Source organism: Mobula birostris, chromosome 9 (assembly GCF_030028105.1).
Source record: "Mobula birostris isolate sMobBir1 chromosome 9, sMobBir1.hap1, whole genome shotgun sequence".
NCBI lineage: Eukaryota > Metazoa > Chordata > Chondrichthyes > Myliobatiformes > Myliobatidae > Mobula > Mobula birostris.
Window position 1 is genome coordinate 13,319,161 of NC_092378.1, and position 24,292 is coordinate 13,343,452.

At 40.1% G+C, this 24,292-nt stretch overlaps 1 protein-coding gene across 1 annotated transcript in view; it reads left to right on the forward strand.

The window, feature by feature from the left end:
• The window catches only part of ppfia2 (PTPRF interacting protein alpha 2), a 349,121-nt gene that overhangs the window by 167,202 nt on the left and 157,627 nt on the right, over positions 1-24,292 (forward strand). The window contains exon 4 of the mRNA XM_072269332.1: positions 13,103-13,177. Coding sequence (XP_072125433.1) covers positions 13,103-13,177 — 75 coding nt within the window. The remainder of the gene's footprint in view (positions 1-13,102; positions 13,178-24,292) is intronic.

Consider the following 24,292-nt stretch of genomic DNA (forward strand, 5'->3'; position numbering starts at 1 on the left):
AAATCAGTGTTCTTCTCTGAGCTTAATTGTGAACAAGGATAAGGGAGGCATTTGGATCAGGAGATTACAGTATGCTGAATTATGGAGAATAATTTTCATGTTAATTGTTGGTAATATGCAACATCTTTGTGCTTTCCAGTCCTAAGGAAGGGTTTCACCCTGAAATGTCAGCTGATTATTCTCCTCCATACTGCCAGAGCCCAGGTCTTCCTCCTCAAAGTCTGCTTGACTTGCTGAATTCCTTCAAAATCTTATGTGTTGCTCAAGATGTATGACATCTGCAGAATCTCTTGTGTTTATGTATGCAACAATTGATTACTTATTCAGTGTACAATGTTGTTGGACTGTAATGGGCTAAAAATTGGTAAGGTTCTTCAAAGATAAGATTACCTTCAGTTTTCAAGTTCCGTCACACTACTGAATTTTGCTTCAGAAGCCTGGTTGTAGAAGATGATCTATTCCACAAAGAATCAAAAGAATTACATTTTGATTTCTCAAAGAGCAAAATGAAGTTGACCTTGCTGCAAAAACTATACATTATTTTAAACATATCTTGCAAATGTTATATAAAAAAAGTATGAAGTTATATTAGTAAAGTGATGCTTCAATCTGAAGTGACATAACAACCTTGTAGAATGAATAAAGGTTGCAGAATATCAATTTTTGATGCTATTTAAAAGAGCAACTTCGAGTTTAAGCACTTTCTGTGCATATCAAAAATTAAAGCTACATCCTGCTTTATGCTTGGATGAATTTTCTTTCATGGCATGTACAGAGCATTCATATTCCAATTGCATGATGCTAAATTCTTTCCTTCTGGTAGAGGGTTATTTCTCTGTTACTGACACACAGCCAATTTTCACAATTCTGCTTTTAGCATTTGTTTAGAATAAACTCACTTCTTACAGAAAGCCCAGTCAATAATGTTGTTCAAAGTATTTCTTGCTGAATTTTTCTAGATTTTCCAATTAGTTTGATTTTTGAGTCAAATTAGTGAAATTTAGGTTGACATAGTATTGTATAAAAAAAATCATTGTATCATTTAGCTTATCATACCTGTGCTAACAATTTGAGAGACCAGTTGTGTTTGGCACCTCATGTCCACTTTTATCCTTAACACTGCAGATACCTCATCTTCAAGCACTTGTTTGAATTTCTGTTAAAACTATTTATGGAATTGGTGTCCACCTTGTTTTTTGGATAGGCTATTCCAGATTCTGAAAGCTCTAACTGAAAAAAATTTCTTCACTTCTAGGTAATTTTAAACTTTAAGTTCTTAATCTCTGTAATATTTCAGTTGAGTAAAGATAACTACACAAGCTTGAGGGAGGAGTTGGTTACAGCTGATTGGAAGAAGACTCTAGTAAGGAAAATAGTGGAACAGTAATGGTAGGAGTTCCAGCAAGCAATTCAGGAGAAACAGTAAAATTTCATTCTAAGGAAGAAGTAGCATATTAAGGGGAGGATAAGGCAACCAAGTCAGGGATAGAATAAAATGAAAAGCTATACGATACAGCGAAGATTAATATGAAGCTAGAAATTTGGGAAGCCTTTAAAAACCAACAGAGGACAACTAGAAAAGCAATAGAGAGGGAGAAGCTGAGGGTGAACTAGCCAATGGTATAAATGAAGTTTGCAGAAGTTTTTTTAAAAGCATAAAAGGTAAGAAAGGGGAATGAGTGGACATTAGACCACTGGAAAATTACGCTGGAGAAGTCGTAATGGGGAACAAAGAAATGACAGAGGGACTGAATAGGTATTTCAAAAGGTTTTAGTAGGTACATTTAATGTCAGAGAAATATATACAATATATATCCTGAAATTCTTTTTCTTCACAGATATCCACGAGATTAGAGAAGTGCCCCAAAGAATGAATGACAGTTAAAACATTAGAACCGCAAAGCCCCTGCCCCTACCAACTCCCCCTCCCATGCAGAAGCAGCAGCAAGGCAATAACCCCCACCAGCAAAAAACCATCAGCACCCTCCACCGAGCATTCAAGCATGCAGCAAAGCGTCAATAAAGACACAGACATGCAGTATCCCAAAAAGTACTCATTCACCCGGTAATTTGAAGTACCACAAACTCTCTCCCTTCCAAATAAGGGAAAAAGAGGTGTCCCCATTTTACAGCAAGAGGGGAGATATAACAAACAACTCGCTGATTTACGATGTTAGAAGTTCGTTACGTCGCTTTTACTGAACTCGGTACCCAGAGAATTGGCACCAAAAAGGCTCTCAGGACACATAACCCTTGGCAGTTAACCCGCTGCACCTGATATTCCGTGTCTTCTGCGATGCTTCAGCATGATCCCCAGAGCCACAAAATTCTGGAACCCTGAAGGTGCACTTGTCTTCCAGGCCGTGTCCTTTGGATATCAAAAAGCAGCCGGTCATGAGGCCCTGAGAGCAGGTCCCATTCTTGCAAAGAACCGAGTCAGAGTTTTCAAAAGAACCCACACCCTGAAAAAGGAAAAAAGAACTATCAAAGATAGAAATAGAGCGGTTTCCAAAGATGCAAGCAAAGAAGTCGCTGCTTAGTGCCGTCTTGACTTTGCCCCACCTTCAGTTGTGCCAGTTTTCACAATGGAAGGCACAGGTACATGCCAGAAGTTCAAGTGTGTCAGGGGGCAAAGGTGAATGTAGTGGCCATTTTTAAGGAGAAGATGCTGGGGAAACTGAAAATCCAGAGGGTATATAAGTCACCTGGACTGGATGGATTACATGCCAGGCCTTGTATCCAAAGGAACATGTGCTGACTATGGATAGGGTGCAGAAGAACGTAACAAGAATCATCCCAGTAAAGAAAGGCTTAGCATATGAGAGACATTTGATGGTTCTGAGCCTATACTCAATGGCATTCAGAAAGAGTGGATCTGCTTGAAACCTGGATATAGTGTACATCAGGGGTCCTCAACCTTTTTCGCACTGTGGACTGGTTTCATATTGACAATATTCTTGCGGATCGGCTGACCGGTGGGGGGGGGGGGGTGCGGTGGCGGTAGGGTTGCCAACGGACAAGAGTAGCAGTCAAATACGCTGGGTTTACCCCGAGAAAGACTACAATGACCATGAAGCCTTGCGCAGGCACTAGTGCGCATGCGTGATTTGGCAAGCGTGTATGATTTCTTTCTACAAATTGTTTTTGGCGATTCTGTTTGGAAGGGGGGGGTATTAATCATGACCGGAATATCGATGATAAGTGTCTAATACACTCAGTTTCATTTCTAAAAGAGTTTATCTAACGAATTTAATATTAAACACACAGCGCGTATTTTCCTCGCATGAATATAGTGATGTCAATTATCAGGGGAGCTTGAAGTAAGTGTCGAACGAACTTCTAGTAGGAGTGGAAGAGGCAGGTTCGATATTATCATTCAGAGAAAAATTGGACAGATATATGGACAGGAAAGGAATGGAGGGTTATGGGCTGAATGCAGGTCGGTGGGACTAGGTGAGAGTAGCGTTCGGCACGGACTAGAGGGCAGAGATGGCCTGTTTCCGTGCTGTAATTGTTATATGGTTATATAAGTCAATAGCATCGTAACATTTTAAGTAACGCTTGGATATTAAACACGCAGCACATTTTTCCCGTATGAACATATAAAATCATTGCAACACACCAATATCGCTGAATCAGTGGGAGCCCTGGGCTTGTTTTCCTACAACAACATGGTCCTACCGAAGGGTGATGGGAGACAGCGATACTCGAACGGGGTTCCTTATGTCCAGTCTATTCCGCAGTTTCGTTTTCGTTGCATTCGTTGCAGAGATATAGCTTCCTCGCGGCCCGTTAGTGCATGCTTTGCGGCCCAGTACCAGTCCGCGGCCCGGTGGTTGGGGACTGCTGGTGTACATGAAGAGGAGAATCTAAGATCCAAGGCCACAGCTTCAGAGTGAGAGAAGTACCTTTAGAGGTGACATGAGAAGTTTTTTTTTAGCCAAAGGGTAGTGAATCTGTGGAGTTCATTGTCATAGAAGGCTGTGGAGGCCAAGTGATTAGGTATATTTTAAGGTTGCGATTAATTGGTTCTTGATTGCTAAGGGTTAAAGGTTATGGGGGAAGGATGAGGTTGAGAGGGAAAAAAATCTGATGATTGAATGGCAGAGCAGACTTAATGGGCCAAATGGCCTAATTCTGTTCCTAGATATTATAGTATTCTGGTCTTATTGGTCTGTAAACCCTACCAAAACTTTCTGTTTTCAACCCCTTGATGGAGCTAAATTCCAATAATTGGGGCATCTTGACAAATCTCTCTGTAACCTTACTAAGACCTTTACTTATTCTCCAGTTATGGTGGATAGAATTGTCCACAGTTTTCCATATGAGGTTTAGCCTGAAATATATGAAGTCTTAGCATGATGGCTTTACATTTTCTATAAATGGCATTGTGTGTTTAGTGTAATTGGGAATAAATAGCCACTGCTTCTTTTTGGACCAATCATAAATGTCCCAAATAATCAAAAAGTAACTGAAAATATTTGGCATCTGAAATAAACATAAAAAATAATTAAAGTTCTTGATATAAATTTTTGTTAGAATTGAAAACTGGCAGATATGTTAAGATGAATTGACCAATTTGAAATTAATATGTACCAGAGAATTTAGGAAAAGAGAAATACATAAAAACTATAAATGATGTATGAATGTATTGAATACACTAAAAGAAACAAATGGCATTATGTAGCTATTGAGAGTATCATCTGTTTTTCCCAATACCAGTACAGAACATTAGAAAGGATTTTTTCTTCCTTACCTGTAATTTAGTTCAAGGTAGATGACGGACCTTTCTGAGCCTACCAGTATATGAAGCAAATGTAAATCATAAGATGGTTGTAAGTGGTCGTGAGAATGCTATATCCTCTCAAGAATCAAATCTCAGGAGGTCTAATCTTTTTAAGCAAATGGCAGCAGGAAGGGATTATATAGTAGTGGAGATCTTAATATAACTAAGTTATACGCATATTATGTTAAAGGAGTAGTAGTGCATGGGCCAGAAGTACTGTATCAAAGTCTTGCTCCCTAAAAATATTTTTTCTTGTATTTAGATTGTGGTTAAGCCTGGTCAATTAAGTAGACCAGGGTCCAACTTGATGGAGATTAAACACTGGTCCTTGTGTTTTAGGCTGCTGATTTTGAAAGATATATCAATAAATCAGTTAAATCCTGAAATACTGACTGTCAGTTTCCCTCTGTAGACCTGCCGAGTTTCTTCTGAGTTCTGTATGTCACTCCAGGTTACAGTATCTGAAGTCTCTTGTGTCTCCATAAAATAGTTTGACCTTCATAACTCCAGTTGGAGGGTGCTGAAGTGTTCAGGTGCTTAGGTGTTAAAGACAGGCCATCTAATGGATATTTATCAACACACATGGCTTGGAAAGATACAGCTCATAAGGATAATGATGCAGGAGGAGGAGGGATTAGGGAGCAACCACATTTTGAAACTTAGCTCTCAGTGGAATCAAATATATTGGTGATTGGTTTAGCCTAGAGATTCAGGCTTGTCTTATGGTCTGGACTGGGGGGAGAGCATTACAAGATAAACTGGCACTGTTCTGCTATATTACATAGCCTCTTTTACACAGTCACCCACAAATAAAGAACATAAAGTTGTGAAATTAGGATAGTTAAACAGAGAGAGAAAGAGAGAGGGAGAGAAGGCAAGCAAAGAAGCATAACAATTGCAAAATGCAAGGCTGTAGGAAACCCCTGTCCGATTGGTGCTTATGGTGAAAGAAAAATCTAGCCAAAATTACGGGTAAATAACCTACAGCTGGATTGTCCAGTTCTGAAAGTAGCAGAGAAGAGTCTTCACCCTGAAATTTTAAGTGTCTCTCTCCACAGTTGCTGCCTGACAAGGTGCCACACATGAGGCTACTTAACAAGATAAGAGCCCATGGAATGACGGGAAAGTTACATATGTGGATGGAGCGTTGGCTGATTGACAGAAAACAGAGAGTGGGAATAAAGGGATCCTATTCTGGTTGGCTGCCGGTTACCAGTGGTGTTCCACAGGGGTCTGTGTTGGGGCCGCTTCTTTTTACATTGTACATCAACGATTTGGATTATGGAATAGATGGCTTTGTGGCTAAGTTTGCTGACGATACAAAGATAGGTGGAGGGGCTGGTAGTGCTGAGGAAACGGAGAGTCTGCAGAGAGACTTGGATAGATTGGAAGAATGGGCAGAGAAGTGGCAAATGAAGTACAATGTTGGAAAGTGTATGGTTATGCACTTTGGTTAGAAAAAATAAATGGGCAGACTATTATTTAAATGGGGAAAAAATTGAAAGTTCTGAGATGCAACTGGACTTGGGAGTTAACCTCCAGGTTGAGTCAGTAGTGAAGAAGGCGAATGCAATGTTGGCATTCATTTCTAGAGGAATAGAGTATAGAAGCAGGGATGTGATGTTGAGGTTCTTTAAGGCGCTGGTGGAACCTCACTTGGAGTACTGTGGGCAGTTTTGGTCTCCTTCTTTAAGAAAGGATGTGCTGACGTTGGAGAGGGTACAGAGAAGATTCACTAGAATGATTCCGGGAATGAGAGGGTTAACATATGAGGAACGTTTGTCCGCTCTTGGACTGTATTCCTTGGAGTTTAGAAGAATGAGGGGAGACCTCATAGAAACATTTCGAATGTTGAAAGGCATGGACGGAGTGGATGTGGCAAAGTTGTTTCCCATGATGGGGGAGTCTAGTACGAGAGGGCTTGACTTAAGGATTGAAGGGCGCCCATTCAGAACAGAAATGCAAAGAAATTTTTTTAGTAGAGGGTGGTGAATCTATGGAATTTGTTGCCACGGGTAGCAGGGAGGCCAAGTCATTGGGTGTATTTAAGGCAGAGATTGATGGGTATCTGAATAGCCAAGGCATCAAAGGTTATGGTGAGAAGGCGGGGGAGTGGGACTAAATGGGAGAATGGATCAGCTCATGATAAAATGGCGGAGCAGACTCGATGGGCCGAATGGCCAACTTCTGCTCCTTTGTCTTATGGTCTTATGGTCTAGTATTATGTTTCTATTTCAAATTTCCAGCATCAGCATTTGTTTTTAATTTCCATTATGCTCACTAGTGTTACTTTAACTTTGACATCAATAATATCAACTCATATCCATCCTCAATCCTGCAGGATAACAAAACTGTTGGATTATTGTCTGACCAAATATAACAACTTTATGTATTATCATGACTTCAAACAGTTTAGTATTTAAATTCTAGCCATTTCTCTGCTTCTTTCTTCTCTTCAAAGAGAGTCTGCATAAGCTCCCTTACTCATTTTTGTGAAAAGACTTGGAATGGAATTCTGTGTTAAAGATATGGCATAAGTGGAAGTGACAGACATGGATGAAACTATCAGAGTTGAAACAAGATTGGTGGTAGGCAAAAGAGATGGTGGTTGTAAAAAATGAATTTTGAGCAGGAATCAATTGCATTTTAGTAACCTATGATTTTTTTCCATGATTTATTTTAAAGCTTCTAACATACCTCTTTATTATTTGTTTTACAAGTGCAACTTAGTCTTGCCATGGACAAGTCACAAACATGGCACTGCATATTGGGATGTAAAGCTCTGTTTTGCTGTACTAGAACTTTTCAGAGAGTCTTTGAAAGGCCAGGACTTTCCCTTTAATGTAAAGGATTTGGAGAAATGCAGGAATTTCCAATCTGTGAATATAAAGTTAACAGTAATTCATGCATAATTTTAGCAAAACGTACATTTAGAGAGTTCCTCAGGCACAGATATGCATATTCAGTATATAGTTATATGAACCTAATAAGTGGATGTACTTTGATCCCTGATTTTTGTTTGTTGAATGTCATAAGATACTCATGTTGACAATTGTGTGCATAGATTCATTTGCCCTAAACCAGGAGGAATTGGTATTAGAGAGAACTCTGTTACTATTTTGAACTCACATTTCCAGTCCTATTCAATTATTCAGTCATTTTGGAAAATCTCAATTATTGAACTATGATTCATATTTCTCATTTTTTAAATAGGGTGACATTTAATTTCTTTACCAGCTATCCTAGCTATTATCCACATTTTTGCTTAGAATATTCATTGTAATGAATTATATGTGGAATTGGAAAAAATTGCTGAGAATTTTCATGTACTCTCTTGGGAAAGATCAATCTTTCAATCCTGAAGATCGGAGTGGTCGGCTATATATGCAACCAAAAGAAATGGGGGAGATCTTAAATAGGTTTTTTGTGTCTGTATTTACTAAGGAAACTGACATGGAGTCAATAGAAATAAGGCAAACAAGTAGAGAGGTCATGGAATCTAAACAAATTGAAGAGGTGGAGGTGCTTGCTATCTTGAGGCAAATCAGAGAAGATAAATCTCCAGGACCTGACAGGGTATTCCCTCGGACCATGAAGGAGACCAGTGTTGAAATGCAGAGGCCCTGGCAGATATATTTAAAATGTCGGTATCCATGGGTGAAGTACCGGAGGATTGGAGGATAGCTCATGTTGTTCCCTTGTTTAAAAAAGGCTCAAAAAGTAATTCGGGAAATTATAGGCCGGTAAGTTTGACATCGGTAGTAGGTAAATTACTGGAAGGAGTACTAAGAGATAGGATCTACAAGTATTTGGATAGACAGGGACTTATTAGGGAGAGTCAACATGGCTTTGTGCGTGGTAGATCATGTTTAACAAATCTATTAGAGTTTTTCGAGGAGGTTACCAGGAAAGTGGATGTAGGGAAGGCAGTGGATATTGTCTATATGGACTTCAGTAAGGCCTTTGACAAGGTCCCACATGGGAGGTTAGTTAGGAAGATTCAGTCGCTAGGTATACACGGTGAGGTAGTAAATTGGATTAGACATTGGCTCAATGGGAGACGCCAGAGAGTGGTAGTGGAAGATTGCTTCTCTGAGTGGAGGCCTGTGACTAGGGTGTGCCACAGGGATCAATGCTGGGTCCATTGTTATTTGTCATCTATATCAATGATCTGGATGATAATGTGGTAAATTGGATCAGCAAATTTGCTGATGATACAAAGATTGGAGGAGTAGTGGACAGTGAGGAAGGTTTTCAAAGCTTGCAGAGGGATTTGGACCAGTTGGAAAAATGGGCTGAAAAATAGCAGATGGAGTTTAATACAGACAAGTGTGAGCTATTGCACTTTGGAAGGACAAACCAACGTAGAACATACAAGGTAAATGGTAGGGCACTGAGGAGTGCAGTGGAACAGAGGGATCTGGGAATACAGATATAAAATTCCCTAAAAGTAGCATCACATATAGATAAGGTCGTAAAGAGAACCTTTGGTACATTGGCCTGTATAAATCAAAGTATTGAGTATAGGAGTTAGAACGTTATGGTGAGTTTGTTTAAGACATTGATGAGGCCGAATTTGGAGTATTGTGTGCAGTTTTGGTCACCTAATTACAGGAAGGATATAAATAAGGTTGAAAGAGTGCAGAGAAGGTTTACAAGGATGTTGCCAGGACTCGAGAAACTGAGTTACAGAGAAAGGTTGAATACGTTAGCACTTTATTCCCCGGAGCGTAGAAGAATGAGGGGAGATTTGATAGAAGTATATAAAATTATGATGGGTATAGACAGAGTGAATGCAAGCAGGCTTTTTCCACGGAGGCTAGGGGAGAAAAAAACCAGAGGACATGGATTAAGGGTGAAGGGGGAAAAGTTTAAAGGGAACATTGGTGGGGGGGCTTCTTCACACAGAGAGTGGTGGGAGTGTGGAATGAACTGCCAGATAAAGTGGTAAATGTGGGCTCACTTTTAACATATAAGAAAAACTTGGACAGGTACATGGATGAGAGGTGTATGGAGGGATATGGTCTAGGTGCAGGTCAGTGGGACAAGGCAGAAAAATAGTTCGGCACAGCCAAGAAGGGCCAAAAGGCCTGTTTCTGTGCTGTAATGTTTCTGTGCTGTAATGTTTCTGTGGTTTCTGTAATGTCTCGAAGGTCTGTACTGAAGTCAACAAGAAGATTGGGAGAAGCCTTTAGAAATTCACTTCCATCACATTTTTAAGTACACCAAAACAATGGCTGAGAGTGTATAATCAGGATAATATCCTGACTGGTCCTGATTAACATGAAAATGCACTAGCTATTGATTATATCTCTACATCACAATTAATTGGACTTCATTGTCATAATGCACTATAAATAATCTTGTCATTTGAGAGACATTTCTATTACTGTCGTGAGCCTACAACCATTCTATATTTCTATATTTTTTTCAAATTTACTGACTATCTAAATTCTCATTCTGTAGATAGTATCATTATTTATTGCAGTTATGCAAGATACTGGACCAATAACTTTTGCCATTTTCCTTAAAAGTTAAAAGAAAGAAAGGAGGATTAAAAGAATTGAAAGGTAAGAAAATGAAAAGGAAACATAAAACACAAACTAGTGTTAGCCTGGCATGTTTGGATACCAAAGATCTTGCTTACAAGCAATACCTACTAGCGATTTCAAACCACGTACAGTGCGTATAAAAAGTATTCTTCCTCCTTGGAAGTTTTCATGTTTTATTGTTTCACAACGTTGAATCACAGTGGATTTAGTTTGATTTTTTTGACACTGATCAACAGAAAAAAAGACTCTTTTGTGTCAAAGTGAAAACAGATCTCTACAAAGTGATCTAAATTAATTACAAATATAAACCACAAAATAATTGATTGCATAAGTATTCACCTTGCTCCTCCCCCCTTAATATGACACAACAGATCATCACTGGTACAGCCAACTGGTTTTAGAGATCACATAATTAGTTAAATGGAGATCTGTTTTTGGAGACTTGTATGCAATCAAGGTGTTTCAATTGATTGTAGTGAAAGTGCACTTGTATCTGAGAGGACCAGCTGCTGGTGAGTCAGTATCCTGGCAAAAACTATACCATGAAGACAAAAGAACACTCTAAGCAACTATACGAAGAGGTTATTGAAAAACACAAGTCAGGAGACGGATACAAGAAAATTTCCAAGTCACTGAATAGCCCTTTTAGTACAGTTAAATCAATCATCAGGAAATGGAAAGAATATGGCACAGCTGTAAATCTGCCTAGAGCAAGCTGTCCTCCAAAACTGAGTGACCATGCAAGAAGGGGACTAGTGAGGGAGGTCACCAAGAGACCTATGACAACTCTGGAAGAGTTACAAGCTTCAGTGGCTAAGATGGGAGAGACTGCACATATGACAACTGTGGCCAGGGTGCTTCTTCAGTCACATCTTTATGGAGAGTGGTAAAAAGAAAGCCACTGCTGAAAAAAAACTCATATGAAATCTCGGAGGGGTTCATTTGCTCATTACTATCATTTGAGTTAATTGATAGATTCCCTCCACGATCTCTTTGTAAATTTTTGGTACGTATTTTTTTCTTGCTGGCGGTTTGATGTTTACCTTTAGAAGCTTTTTGTATGACGCATGGCTCTGGGGTTGAACACCTAATGGGGAGTTTTTTTTCCTCACTTTTTCTTGCTTAGTAGGGTTTTTTTTTCTTTTTTTTTGTCACCAAAATTTTTTCAATCTTTGAAACAATGTTTTTTCTCTTGAGACATCGTAAGTGTTGCCTACTTCGATGTACTCTTGTTAATTTTGGATAATAGTAATAAAAAGATTTGAAAAGAAAGAAAGAAATCTCGGCTAGAGTTTGCCAGAAGGCATTTGGGAGACTCTGAAGCCAGCTGGAAGGAGATGCTATGGTCTGATGAAACCGAAACTGAGTGTTTTGACCATTAGACTCAATACTATGTTTGGTGTAAGCCAAAACACCACACATCATCAAAAACACACCAACTCTACCATGAAGCATGGTGGTGGCTGCATCATTCTGTGAGGATGCTTCACTGCAGCTGGCTGTGGAAGGCTTGTGAAGGTAGAGGGTAAAATGAATGCAGTGAAATACAGGGAAATCTTAGAGGAAAACTTGATGCAGTCTGCAAGAGAACTGCGACTTGGGAGAAGATTTGTTTTCCAGCAAGTCAATGGCCCCCAGCATAAAGCCAAAGCTAGACAGGAATGGCTTAACAACAACAAAATTAATATCCTGGAGTGGCCAAGTCAGAGTCCAGACCTCAATCCAATTGAGAATTTGTGGCTGGACTTGAAAAGGGCTGTTTACTCCTGATTCCCATGCAATCTAACAGAGCTGGAGCAGTTTTGTAAAGAAGATTGGGGAAAAATTGCAGCATCCAGATGTGCAAAGCTGTTAGAGACCTATCTACACAGACTCAAGCTGTAATTGCTGCCAAAGGTGCATCTACTAAATATTGACTTGAAGGGGGTGAATTCTTATGCAGTCAATTATTTTGTGTTTTGTATTTGTAATTAATTTACATCACTTTTTTGGAGATCTGCTTTCACTTTGACATGAAAGAGTCTTTTTCTGTTGATCAGTGTCAAAAAAAATCCAAATTAAGTCCACTGTGATTCAATGTTGTAAAACATGAACACTTCCAAGATGGGGTGAATACTTTTTACAGGCATTGTAAGTAATGTGCCTGAACAAACAATGTTCTTGACTAATAGCAAAGTTTCATAGAATTCCTCTGATAACCTTTTCTAATATTCGCCTTGAGCACTGGTCTAAGATAGGCTGGTGGATATGTTTATCGAAAAGCCCAAGCTTATTTCAAACAAATGGTTCACTCTACATTTTATAACATTTCACAGTCAACTTCACTGTTCCGTCCTTTGCATCTTTTAAGATTGTTTTCAATTTATGAATGCATTTAATTTAATCAATATTTATGAAGAAGGAAACAAATTTACTGTATGCTGTCCATTTGTATATGATCTCATGAAGAGTTTGAGTACTAGTTGGCAGTCTAAGCAGTTTAAGATGAATATTGCTGCGGTACCAGGTTGGAATATTGCAATGTTTTGATTAAGTCATCAAAGTAACAACTAATTCTGAAAAGTACTGAATGCATATCAGTACTGAATTAGAAAACAGGCAAAAGTGGACTAAATTGAGAAATTGTGATTACATGATCAGCATTATCATTGGATCTGACTAATCAGTTATGAAACCATAATGTTGGACTACATTAGTTCAGTACAATGCACTTGCATTAAAAAAAAATTACAATTTATACAAATTTGTTGTGTTTTGTCTGAAGGTGAGGGAACGTCTACGAATTGCTCTGGAGAGGGTATCCACACTGGAAGAGGAATTGACAGCTGCTAACCAAGAGGTAACCAGTTCACACACAAATCTCTTTGGTTAGACTATTTTTGCCTTTTAATTAACCATATATGATGTGGATTACGTGACAATGAAATATCACCAAATTTTCAGTTAAAATCATTAGGCTTCTGACCAAATTCCACTTTTACCAACGTGTGATCGCAGCAACTAATCATATCATGAAGTAGAATCAAATAGTACTTATTCACAGGTTATTTGTGGTAATTTTTTTTCTGAACCTATATTATGAAATCTTATTTCTGGATATTGTGCATTTGGTAAACGTACACACAAACATGATCAGCACTACATTAAAATAATTAATATGTCAATCACTTTCTTTGCAATGTTAAAAATATCAAAAGATTCAAGTTTATTTATCACAGACATATCGAAACATACAGTGAAATATGTCATATGTTAACAACCAAAATATTGCAAATACTATTTTGATAACACTCAGATACTGAGATTATGATTCACCCAATTGACTTGTGTAGAATACACATAACTACAGAGCTTGATCATCCAACTAGCAAACAAATAATCTTAGTTACACTCTTAGTTATTACCTTAGTTTCCAGAAATTAATAGTGATTCAGGTGAGAAGATTAGCAGGTCAGCTCAGTTGTATGCTTATCACTGAATTGCCAGTCTTAACAGTTTGCCAAGGCAGTGGTTTCTCTTCGTAACACTGAGTTTCTAGCAAGCTTGGAGTCTCCTGGCCTTTTGCTTGTGTGGACCTCTGGTACTGTCAATCTAGGTAACACGATTTTTTTGGCACACCTGTTTGGCCAGAGCCTTCTTGCTTCATCAGGAAGCTGTGAAAAAACATAGTCATTGGCTCTTTCTTGAACTTTGAGTAAAGGGGAAACAACTGTTGATGTGTAGATTCTCCAGTGGAGAGTTTGGAAGTGTTCCCATTGCAACATACGAAGCACTTTCTGCTCAATTGTCAAACTTAAAATATTTATTTTTATCTGGTGAAGAAAAGCACCTTTTATTTATTTTTTCCTCAAACAGTACTTGGCACTGCCCTTGGAATGTGAATGCAAAATATCATTGTTAATTTAGTGTCGATCTTTATACTGCTGTTGGTAGTAGGGTCACAAGTTTACGCTTGATATTCATACCATACAATGATGTCAGGTATCACAGCAAATACTTCTAATAGATTACTCTGAATGCTGGAGAATACTGTTGTTCAACAAACAAGAACGTCATAATTTGAGAACAATGTATTTATAAAACTGAACTGTAGTGTTCTTCAGTAAACCATAATAATGAAAATGGTTGGATTTTTGTTCAGCAGGTTCACTTTTTAAGTGAAATTTCAGAGGTATTTTGGTATATTTTCAGCTTTGTTATATATTGGGTATGATAAGGTGATGCCTTTGCCAAATACTTAAGAAAATGATGAAGTAGACACTAGATACTATAAACTATGAGTCCCTTGATGTTTCTGTCCCTCAGCTCTTTGTACATAACCCCTGGAATATTACATCATCAGCAAGTGGGAAGACTGGTCATATGGTTTTCAGTATGTGCCAATGATGTCCGTGCCACTCGGTTTATCAGATGATCTAGTTGCCAAATTCCATCAGGAGTAGGACAAAGAAAACAAGAAATGATGGAACAGCATGTAATATGACTAAGTATCTAGTAGGTAGCTGGCAAGCAATGGCTTGAACCATCCAGACCATTGGATTGTGATCTTATTAACATAATTTCAGTGACCAGCTAGTGCTAATAACAAAGTGTGAGTGCGTCATCACATAGTACTGATTCAAATTAGCCAAAACAAACATGCACAATGGTATGTTTTTTATGGTATATAAATATTATTTGATTTAGAATAAATTTCAAGTTGTCATATGGGCGCTGAGAGGACAATATAGGAAATCCAGTGAAATATAAATTAAAAAAAAATCTGTTTCTATTTTTCAGGGTGTTTGGAAAGGCCATAATTTAATGCCCAACTGTTGAAAATCTCTCATGATATGTTTAGCTGGAAAACTCAATGATATTTAACTCAGTGGAGGAATAACAAAATAGTTTAAATAGCAGCATAGCATGCGATTTGGAGTAGGATAAATGGGGTGTCCTTTCAGTTGGTGGTAGTTGCAAGTTTTAGGGGTGCTGCTGAAACAGCAGTGGCTAGTTGTTGCAGTACACACTGCAGCCACAGAGCAATGATGAAGACAGGAGTGAGTTTGTCAAGGTGATGGATGTGGTGCCAATCAAGCAGATTATTTTTTTTTGGAGAGGATTTTTGAATGGTGCAGTAGCATTTATCCAGAACTGTGAACAGAATTCCATTAGACTCTTAACTTATTCCTTGTGGGTGGTGGAAAAGCTTTAGAGAGCCAGGAGTTGATTCATTGACTGCAGATTACACAGACTTAGACCTGATTTTGTCATGAAACATGTATACTTTAGTGAAGTTGCTGTCACTTGAAAATGCCAGATGCAGATGATTGAGGATTCTGTGATGCAATGATGCTGAATGTCAACATGATGCAGTTATAGTTCGTCATTATGCATTGCCTCTTTGGCTCAAATAGTAGTTGTCACTTTGCTCATGAGTGAAAATTGTCCAGGTCGCACTCCAAACAGCACAAACTACTTGGTTCTTTATAGATGTTCAAATGGAAATTGGATGTTGTTTGTTGAAATCCAGGTGTTATCATCATCATCCATAAAGGATACCTTAAAATGTTTTCTCCCTTCCTCCTTTTTCTCTTTTTCTTCTTCCCTTTTCCTCTGCTTAGACCAGCATTTGCTCCTCATCTGCTGGAAACTGAAAAATGTAAATCAATTAATTTACGGAGGCCAGTATCCTTGCATATGTTTAACGCTTAAAGTGGTCTACAGGCACAGTTGGCAGTCTGCACAGTCACTTCACATATCTAAATACTCCAGTGCCAGACTCTGACTGGTGGAACTGGTCCTCATACTCAAAAATTTCTCTTGGCTCCTCCCAGTTTCCCCAAACTCAAGGTGTATGGCTCGGCTGGTGGTGCAGTGACATCAGCGCCGGACTCCGGAACAGAGGTTCTCGGGTTCAAATCCAGTCGGGCTGTTCCCGAGTACGCTCTCCATCCATGCCGGGTTGAGTGTTGAGCTCGCAACTTGAACTCGTAAAAAATAAAGAAAGATACTGCGAAATGTCTGTATGAGGAGTGGCGTGCCACACAGTCTTTTGTTCCGCGCCTTGTAAGGCATGAAAATGCCCGACGCTGGCCTCTCAGGCCTGAGTTGATGTCATCATCATCATCATCATCAAGGTGTAGCCTTGATCACCCACATAGATCCCAGCTATATCTGTCTTTTGTTGACTATGTGAACAGTCCATGTTCCAAGTCTTCTCTGGTAGTGCTACTTCATGCATCCATGCTGAGCTTGTCAATTTTATCAACTTTGCCACCAACTTCTACCTTGCCCTTAAATTCACTTGGTTCATTTCTGACACCACTATCTCCTTTCTTGATCTTTCTGTCTCCATTTCTGAAAATAAACTGTCTACCAATATCTTTAATAAACCTACCAACTCCTCTAGTATCTTGACTACACCTCTTCCCACCCTGTTCCCAACCTATAAAAATGTCATTTTTTCTTATTTCCATTTCTGCAGTATATATTCCCAGGAAGAGGTTTTCCTTTCCAGGATATCAGAGATATCCTTCTTCAAAGAACAGGGTTTCTTCTTCCTCCATTATTGATGCAGCCCTCACCTGCGTCTCCTCCATTTCCTGGACATCTGCACTCAACCCATCTTTCCGCCGCCGCCATAGAGTTCCTCTTCTCCTCACTTTGCCTCCAATGAGCCATTTCATCTAACAATCATTTTCTGCATCTTCTGCATTCTTCAATGGGACCCTACCACTAAGCAGATCTTTACCTCACTCCCACTCGCCACTTTCTGTAGGATTGCTCTCTCCTTGATTCCCTTATGCATTTATCCCTCCCCACTAATCTTCCTCCTAGTGGCACACCTACCCATTTGCTTCTCCCTCACCTCCGTTCAGGGTCCCAAGCAGTCCTTCCAGATGAGGCAGTACTTCACCTGTAAATCTGTTGGGGTTGTCTACTGGTGCTCCTGATGCAGCTGTCTCTACATTAGTGAGATCTGACATAAATTGGGGGAACTGCTTTGTTGAGCACCTTTGGTCCATCCACAAAAAGCAGGATTTCCCGGTGACTAATCATTTAAATTCCAATCCCCATTCCCATTCCAACATGTTGGTCCATGGCCTCTCCTTTTGCCATGATGAGGCCACTCTCAGCATAGTGAAGCAGCACCTCATATTCCATCTAGGTAGCCTCCAACTTGATTGCATTAACATTGATTTCTCCCAGTTCCAGTAATTTCCCCCCTCCCTTTTCCCTCTTCTTCAATTACCCACTCTGATCCCCTCTTACCTCTTCTTCAGCTGCCTATCCTCATTCTTTTACTCCCATGGTCCATTCTTCTCTCCTATCGGATTCCTTATTTTCCAGCCGTTTACCTTTTCTACCTATAACCTCCCAGCTTTTTACTTCATCCACCTTCCCCTACTCACCTACTTCACTTATCACCTTTTATTGTGTACTTCTTCCCCTCCCCCACCTTCTTATTCTGGCCTCATCTCCCTAACTTTCCAGTCCTGATGACAGGTTTCGGCCCCAAAAGTTAAATGTTTGTTCACTTCCATGGATGCTGCCTGACCTGCTGAGTTCCTTCAGCATAAAGGAGTCCTCTTCAACTCACCACTACATACTCATTCACACATCTCTTCTGTGTGCTACAGAACCAAAAATATGCTATTTTCTACTATGAATTCCTACTATACCCTACTATAGCAAAAGCTGGCGTGTCTTTGTGTACAGCTCCAATGGGGATAATCAGATAGGACCAACTACAGCTGAAGTCTACAGTCACAGCCATGGGTACTTCATTAAGCAAGGTCATTTTAAGACGTTTAAAACATCTTATTGATCCTGAAAATTGATGGACCCCAGACAGCAAACTCAGGTTGTGAGTGCAGTTCTCCTATAAGAAAACGCAAGCGGGAACACCGTACCAGTCTGCAAGTACAATTGAAATGCTGAGAGTTTAGACCCACATTCCGGACAATCCTGCTGATGAAGGTACGGTCACTGGAAAATAAAATTGAAGACATCAGAGCAAAATTATAGTACCAGAAAAACATTAGGGACTGCTGTGTACTTTGCTTCATGGAAACATGGCTATCCCCCATCAATACAGACACACTGCTGCAGCTGATGGCTTCGCCATTCTTTGCAAAGACAGGATAGCTTTTAAAGGTAGAGGAGGTGGGGTATGCTTTATCATTGACTTATCGTGGTGCACATACGTGGTGATTCTATCTCAATCCTGCTCACCTGACCTGGAACATTTTTTGGTCAAGTGACATCCATTTTATCTGCTGAGGGAGTTTTCTGCCATGATCCTGGTAGAGGTGTTTGAACAACTACCATCAACATATCACCTATGGAACCAGATGAGCTGACATACTTGAAAAATGTTATACCACCATCAAGAATACTTACTGTGCCATCTCACGTCAACACTTTGGAAAGTCTGATCACCTGGCTGTACTATTCCAAGCATATCGGCAGAGACCAAAGGCCCAGCACAGTGGTAAGGTCAAGGGAGGTGAAGGAGCGCATAGAGGACTGCCTTGAGTCGGTGGACTGGCCAATATTCAGGGATTCAGCTTCGTATCTGAATGAGTACTCCACAGTTGTCACCAACTTCATCAAGACTTGTATGGATGAGTGTGTGCATGCCGGACATACCCAAACCAAAAACCGTAAATGAACCAGGAGATTTGTATTCTGCTCAAGGCTAGATCATTGACATGGTTTGCAGGCCATTACTTCCTACAAAGTAAAATCTAACATCATGAATGGCTGAGATGCATCACTCTGAGATGAGCTCAATGCCTTTTATGCAGGCTTTGAAAGGGAGATTAAAGTTACATCTGTGCGAATCCCTACAGCATCTGGTGACCCTGTGATCTTTGTCTCAGAGATCAATGTCAGAATATCTTTCAAGAGGGTGAGCCCTTGCAGGGTGTCAGGCTCTGATGGTGTACCTAGTAGGGCTCTGAAAACCTGTGCCAACCAACTGGCGGGGGTGTTCAAGGACATCTTCAGTCTCTCACTGTTGCAGTCAGAGATTCCCACCTGCTTCAAAAGGGTGTCAATCATACCAGTGCCTAAGAAGAGCCACCTCTGACTTTCGCCCAGTGGCACTCACATCTACTGTGATGAAGTGCTTTGAAAGGTTGGTCATGACTAGAATCAACTCCACTGCAATTCCCCTATCGCCACAATAGGTCTACAGCAGACGCAATCTCACTGGCTCTCCACTTGACCTTGAATCACTTGGTCAACTATAATACATACGTCGAGCTGCTATTTATTGATTAAAGCTCAGCATTCAACATAATCATACTCTCAGTTTTAATCAATAAGCCCCAAAACCTGGGCCTCTGTACCTCCTGCTGCAACTGGATCCTTGACTTCCTCACTGGGAGACCATAAACTGTGTGGATCAGAAATAACATCTCACTAACAATCAACTCTGTTGCACCTCAAGGGTGTGTGCTTACACATTATTCTACTCTCTCTACACCCATGGCTGTGTGGCTAGGCACAGCTCAAACGTCATCTATAAATTTGCTGATGTCACAATTATTGTTGGCAGAATAGCAGATGGTGGCTAGAAGGCATACAGGAGTAAGATAGATCAGCTGGTTAAGGGATGTCACAATAACCTTCCACTCAATGTCAGTAAAATCAAGGAACTGGTTATAGACTTCAGGAAGAGCAAGTTGAGGGAACACACACCAGTCCTCATTTAGGGATCAGAAGTGGAGCGAGTGAGCAGTTTCAAGTTCCTGGGTGTCGGCATCTCTGAAGGTCTATCTTGAGCCCAACATATTGATGCAATTACAAAAAAGGCATGGCAGTGGCTACATTTCATTAGGAGCTTGAGGAGACTTGGTATGACACAAAATATTCTCACAAATTTGTATAATGTACAATGGAGAGCATACGGACTGGTTGTATCACTGTCTGGTATGGAGAGATCACTGCACAGGATCGGAAAAAGCTGTAGAAAGTTGTAAGCTCAGCAAACTCCATCATGGCCACACGTCTCACCGGCAGCAAGAGTAGCTGTAAAAGGTGATGCCTTAAAAAGGCAACATCCATCATTAAAGACCTCCATCACCCAGGACATGATGTCTTATGATTGCTACCTTCAAGGAGGATGTACAGGATCTGGAAGATATACATATAACGTTTCAGGAACAGCATCTTCCCCTCCACCATCAGATTTCTGAAGGGACAATGAACCTATGAATACTGCCTTACTATTGTTTTTCTTCTTTTTGCACTACTTACTTAATTTAATTTTGTATACATATACTTTCTGTAATTTGTAATTTTTTTATAATCATGTATTACAATGCACTACTGCCGCAAAAGAACAAGCTTCACGATAAATGCCAGTGATATTCAGCCTGATTCTGTTTTAATAAAGAGGTAAATCATAAACACAAGGGAGTCTACAGATGTTAGAAATCCAGAGCAACATAAACTGCTAGAGGAACTCAGCAGGTTAGGCAGTATGTATGGAAATAAAAAAACAGTCAACATTTTGGACCAAGACCCTTCATCAGGAATGGAAAAAAAAGGGAGAAAATGCCAGAATAAAAGGAGACGGATACAATAGGGTCTTTTAAGAGGCTTTTGGATAGGTGCATGGAACATAGAAAAATAGAGGGCTATGGGTAATCTTAGGTAATTTCTAAAGTAAGTACATGTTTGGCACAGCATTGTGGGCTGAAGGCCCTGTATTGTGCTGTAGGTTTTCTATGTTTCTATGTAAAAAGGTTGTTGCGGGAGGGAAAAGAGGACAACCTAGAAGGTGATAGATGAAGCCAGATGGGTGGGAAAGGTAAAGGGCTGGAGAAGAAGGAATCTAATAGAAGAGGAGATTGGACCATGGGAGTAAAGGAAGGTGGGACACCAGGGGGAGGTGATAGGCAGATGAGGAGAGAGAACAGAGTACTGAATAGAAAAAAAAGGAAGGGGGAGGGGAAAAGGAAAAAAAAATACTGGAAGGAGAAATCAATGTTCATGCCATCAGGTAGGAGTCTACCTAGACAGAATTTGAGATATTGCTCCTCTATCTTGTGAGTGACCTCATCATGGCAAAAGTGGAGGCTATGGACCAACATGTCGAAACAGTAATGGGGGTAAGAATTAAAATAGTTGCCCACTTGGAAATTATGCTTTTGGCAGATGGAGCGGAGGTGGTTGACAAATCAGTGCCCAATATACGTCGGGTCTCACCAATGTAGAGGAGGCCGCATTAGGAGCACCTAATAGATGACCTGAACAGAGTCTCAGGTGAAATGTTGCCTCATCTGGAAGAACTATTTGAGTCCCTGAATAAAGGTGAGGAAGAAGGTGACTAGGCTTGGATGGATATGTGCCAGGGGGTAGATTAGTGGGGAAGGACAAATGGACAAAGGAATCATGGGGGAGCAATCCCTGTGAAAAACGGAGAGTGGGTGGAAGGAAAGGATGTGTTTGGTGGTAGGAGCCCATTGTTTTCCATGGATGCAGCTTGACTTTTCCAGCTTACAACATTCTCTGTTATTGTTTTGAACTTCCAGCATCGGCAAATTTTTGTTCCAGTTGTTGTTTTGAGACTATTACATGTAATTTCCTGTTCTCTGTTGTAACATTGCAAAGTGTGCAAAAAGCGGTCTGTGAAGCTTTACAGTTTCAAAGTGCAGTTGTTTCCCCAGCTGAGGTATTGAAAGCCAGTCATCATAGGTTCAAAATAAGCTTTGGAGATGGCATAAGGCTACAAGAAATAGTTCTAATGAAAGGACCTCAATCATAAAAGTTAACTCTCTCTCTTTTCACAGATATTGCCTGACCTGCTGAATGCTTCAAATTCTCTATTTTCTATTAGAAATGCATATGGAACAGTTAAATAGGAGGGAACGGTCCAGGTAAAAAGAGTATAATGCAAGAAAAGATGGAATTGTCCATTCCTGTAAGAAAGTACAAGAAATGATGTATCACCTAAATTCTAAGAGTCTACAGAGCTGAGATTCAAAGGATCTGGGTATCATGGTGCATGATTCACAAAAGGTCCTTATTAAAAAGCCATTACAATTTTATAATTTATTGCTTTGGGAATTGAGTACAAATGCAAATGAAATCCAAAAACAGCAGATGCTAGGAATCTTACGTAAAACCAAAAATGAAGCAGGTCAAACACATTGAGAAACCCGACGAAAACTTTTATCAGACAGGAATACAGAGTTCTGATGAAGAGTCTGCAACCTCTTTCAGTGATGAGAGACCTTGACAAGGATAGTTAGGACCCAAATGCTGAAGTATCCAAGGCAAGGATTGAGATACAGTACAAAGCTGGAATGAGAACTGAGCTGGTGCTGACAGGTTTTAATTTAGAATTATGGAAAGTGAGATCGATTTTCAGGATCTTGGGGAGCTGCAAGGTACAAGCCACTGGGTTTACTTTCTTGAGGGCTTTGAAAGGGTCCAAGCTGCCCAGACTGCAAAGTGGGTCCCTGTTTTTACCTTCGGTTGGCCTTGGTTTTCACCTTCCCGGTAGAGGCCAGCAAAATCTCTCCTGGCCTAGGCCATTTCTTCTTGCAGTGTTGGACAAGATCTTTGGCCGCTGGAACCCCAACTTGACCTCCTGTTCTGGGAAGAGTGGCAGAGGATACCCAAGCTGGCATTCGAACAGTGACAACCCATGTGCTGAATGCTGTAATGTGTCATGGGTGACCTCTGCCCCCTTCAAATGGTCATACCACTCACTAGGTCTTTCTGAAGCCTGGTATCAAAATCAGAATCAGGTTTATTATCACCAGCATGTGATGTGAAATTTGTTAACTTAGCAGCTGCAGTTCAATGCAATACATAATCTAGCAGAGAGAGAACAAAAATATTAATAATAATTAAAATAAAACATAATAATAAATAAACAAGTAAATCAATTATGTGTATTGATTAGATTCTTTAAAATGTGCAAAAACAGAAATACTGTATATTAAAAAAAGGTGAGGTAGTGTCCAGAGCTTCAGTGTTCATTTAGGAATCGGACGGTAGAGGGGAAGAAGCTGTTCCGAATCGCTGAGTGTATCACCTACCCGATGGTAACAGTGAGAAAAGGGCATGCCTTGGGTGCTGGATGTCCTTAATAATGGATGCTGCCTTTCTGAGACACCGCTCCCTAAAGATGTCCTGGGTACTTTGTAGGTTAGTGTCCAAGATGGAGCTGACTAGATTTACAACCTTCTGCAGCTTCTTTCGGTCCTATGCAGTAGATTCTCCATACCAGACAGTGATGCAGCCTGTCAGAATGCTCTCCACAGTACAACTATCAGTTTTTGAGTGTATTTGTTGACATGCCAAATTTCTTCAAACTCCTAATAAAGTATAGCCGCTCTCTTGCCTTCTTTCGTCGTGGCTATCCCTGGAGGTCAAGGATGATGGTCTTCGTTCTGTTGATCTACTTATGGGCTCTCAAGTGGTTTATGAGTCCAATCTTGGCTCTGAAAATTCTTCCGCATTCAGGACAGGTAGTTTCAGATGGCAAATCGGGCTTTGGTTGTTGCTGCCTCTCTTTCCATTTTCTTCTCTCTTCTTCTAATTCTGCACATCTGTTGGCTTTGAAAGTTGCTGTTCCTTCTCGGATGATGGCTTACCAGAGTTTCCTGTCCTTGGCATTGGTTTCCCAATTGTTGATGTCGATGTTACATTTCTTCATGTTGGCTTTTAAGACGTTTTTGAATCTCTTCTGTTGTCCGCCTCTTCTACAACAGATTCTGACTGCCTTCCACCGTCCATACACGAAACTTGGACTTACCATCAATTCCAAGAAGACTCAGATCATCTGTCAACTGTCACCAATTGAGACAAATCGGATAGAACCGTCAATTCAACTTGGCGAAACAACCTTGGAAAATGTAGACCACTTTCCGTATCTTGGAAGTCACCTCTCCTCCAATGTTGACCTTAATGATGAGATCCAACATGGTCTTAACTGTGCTGGAACAGA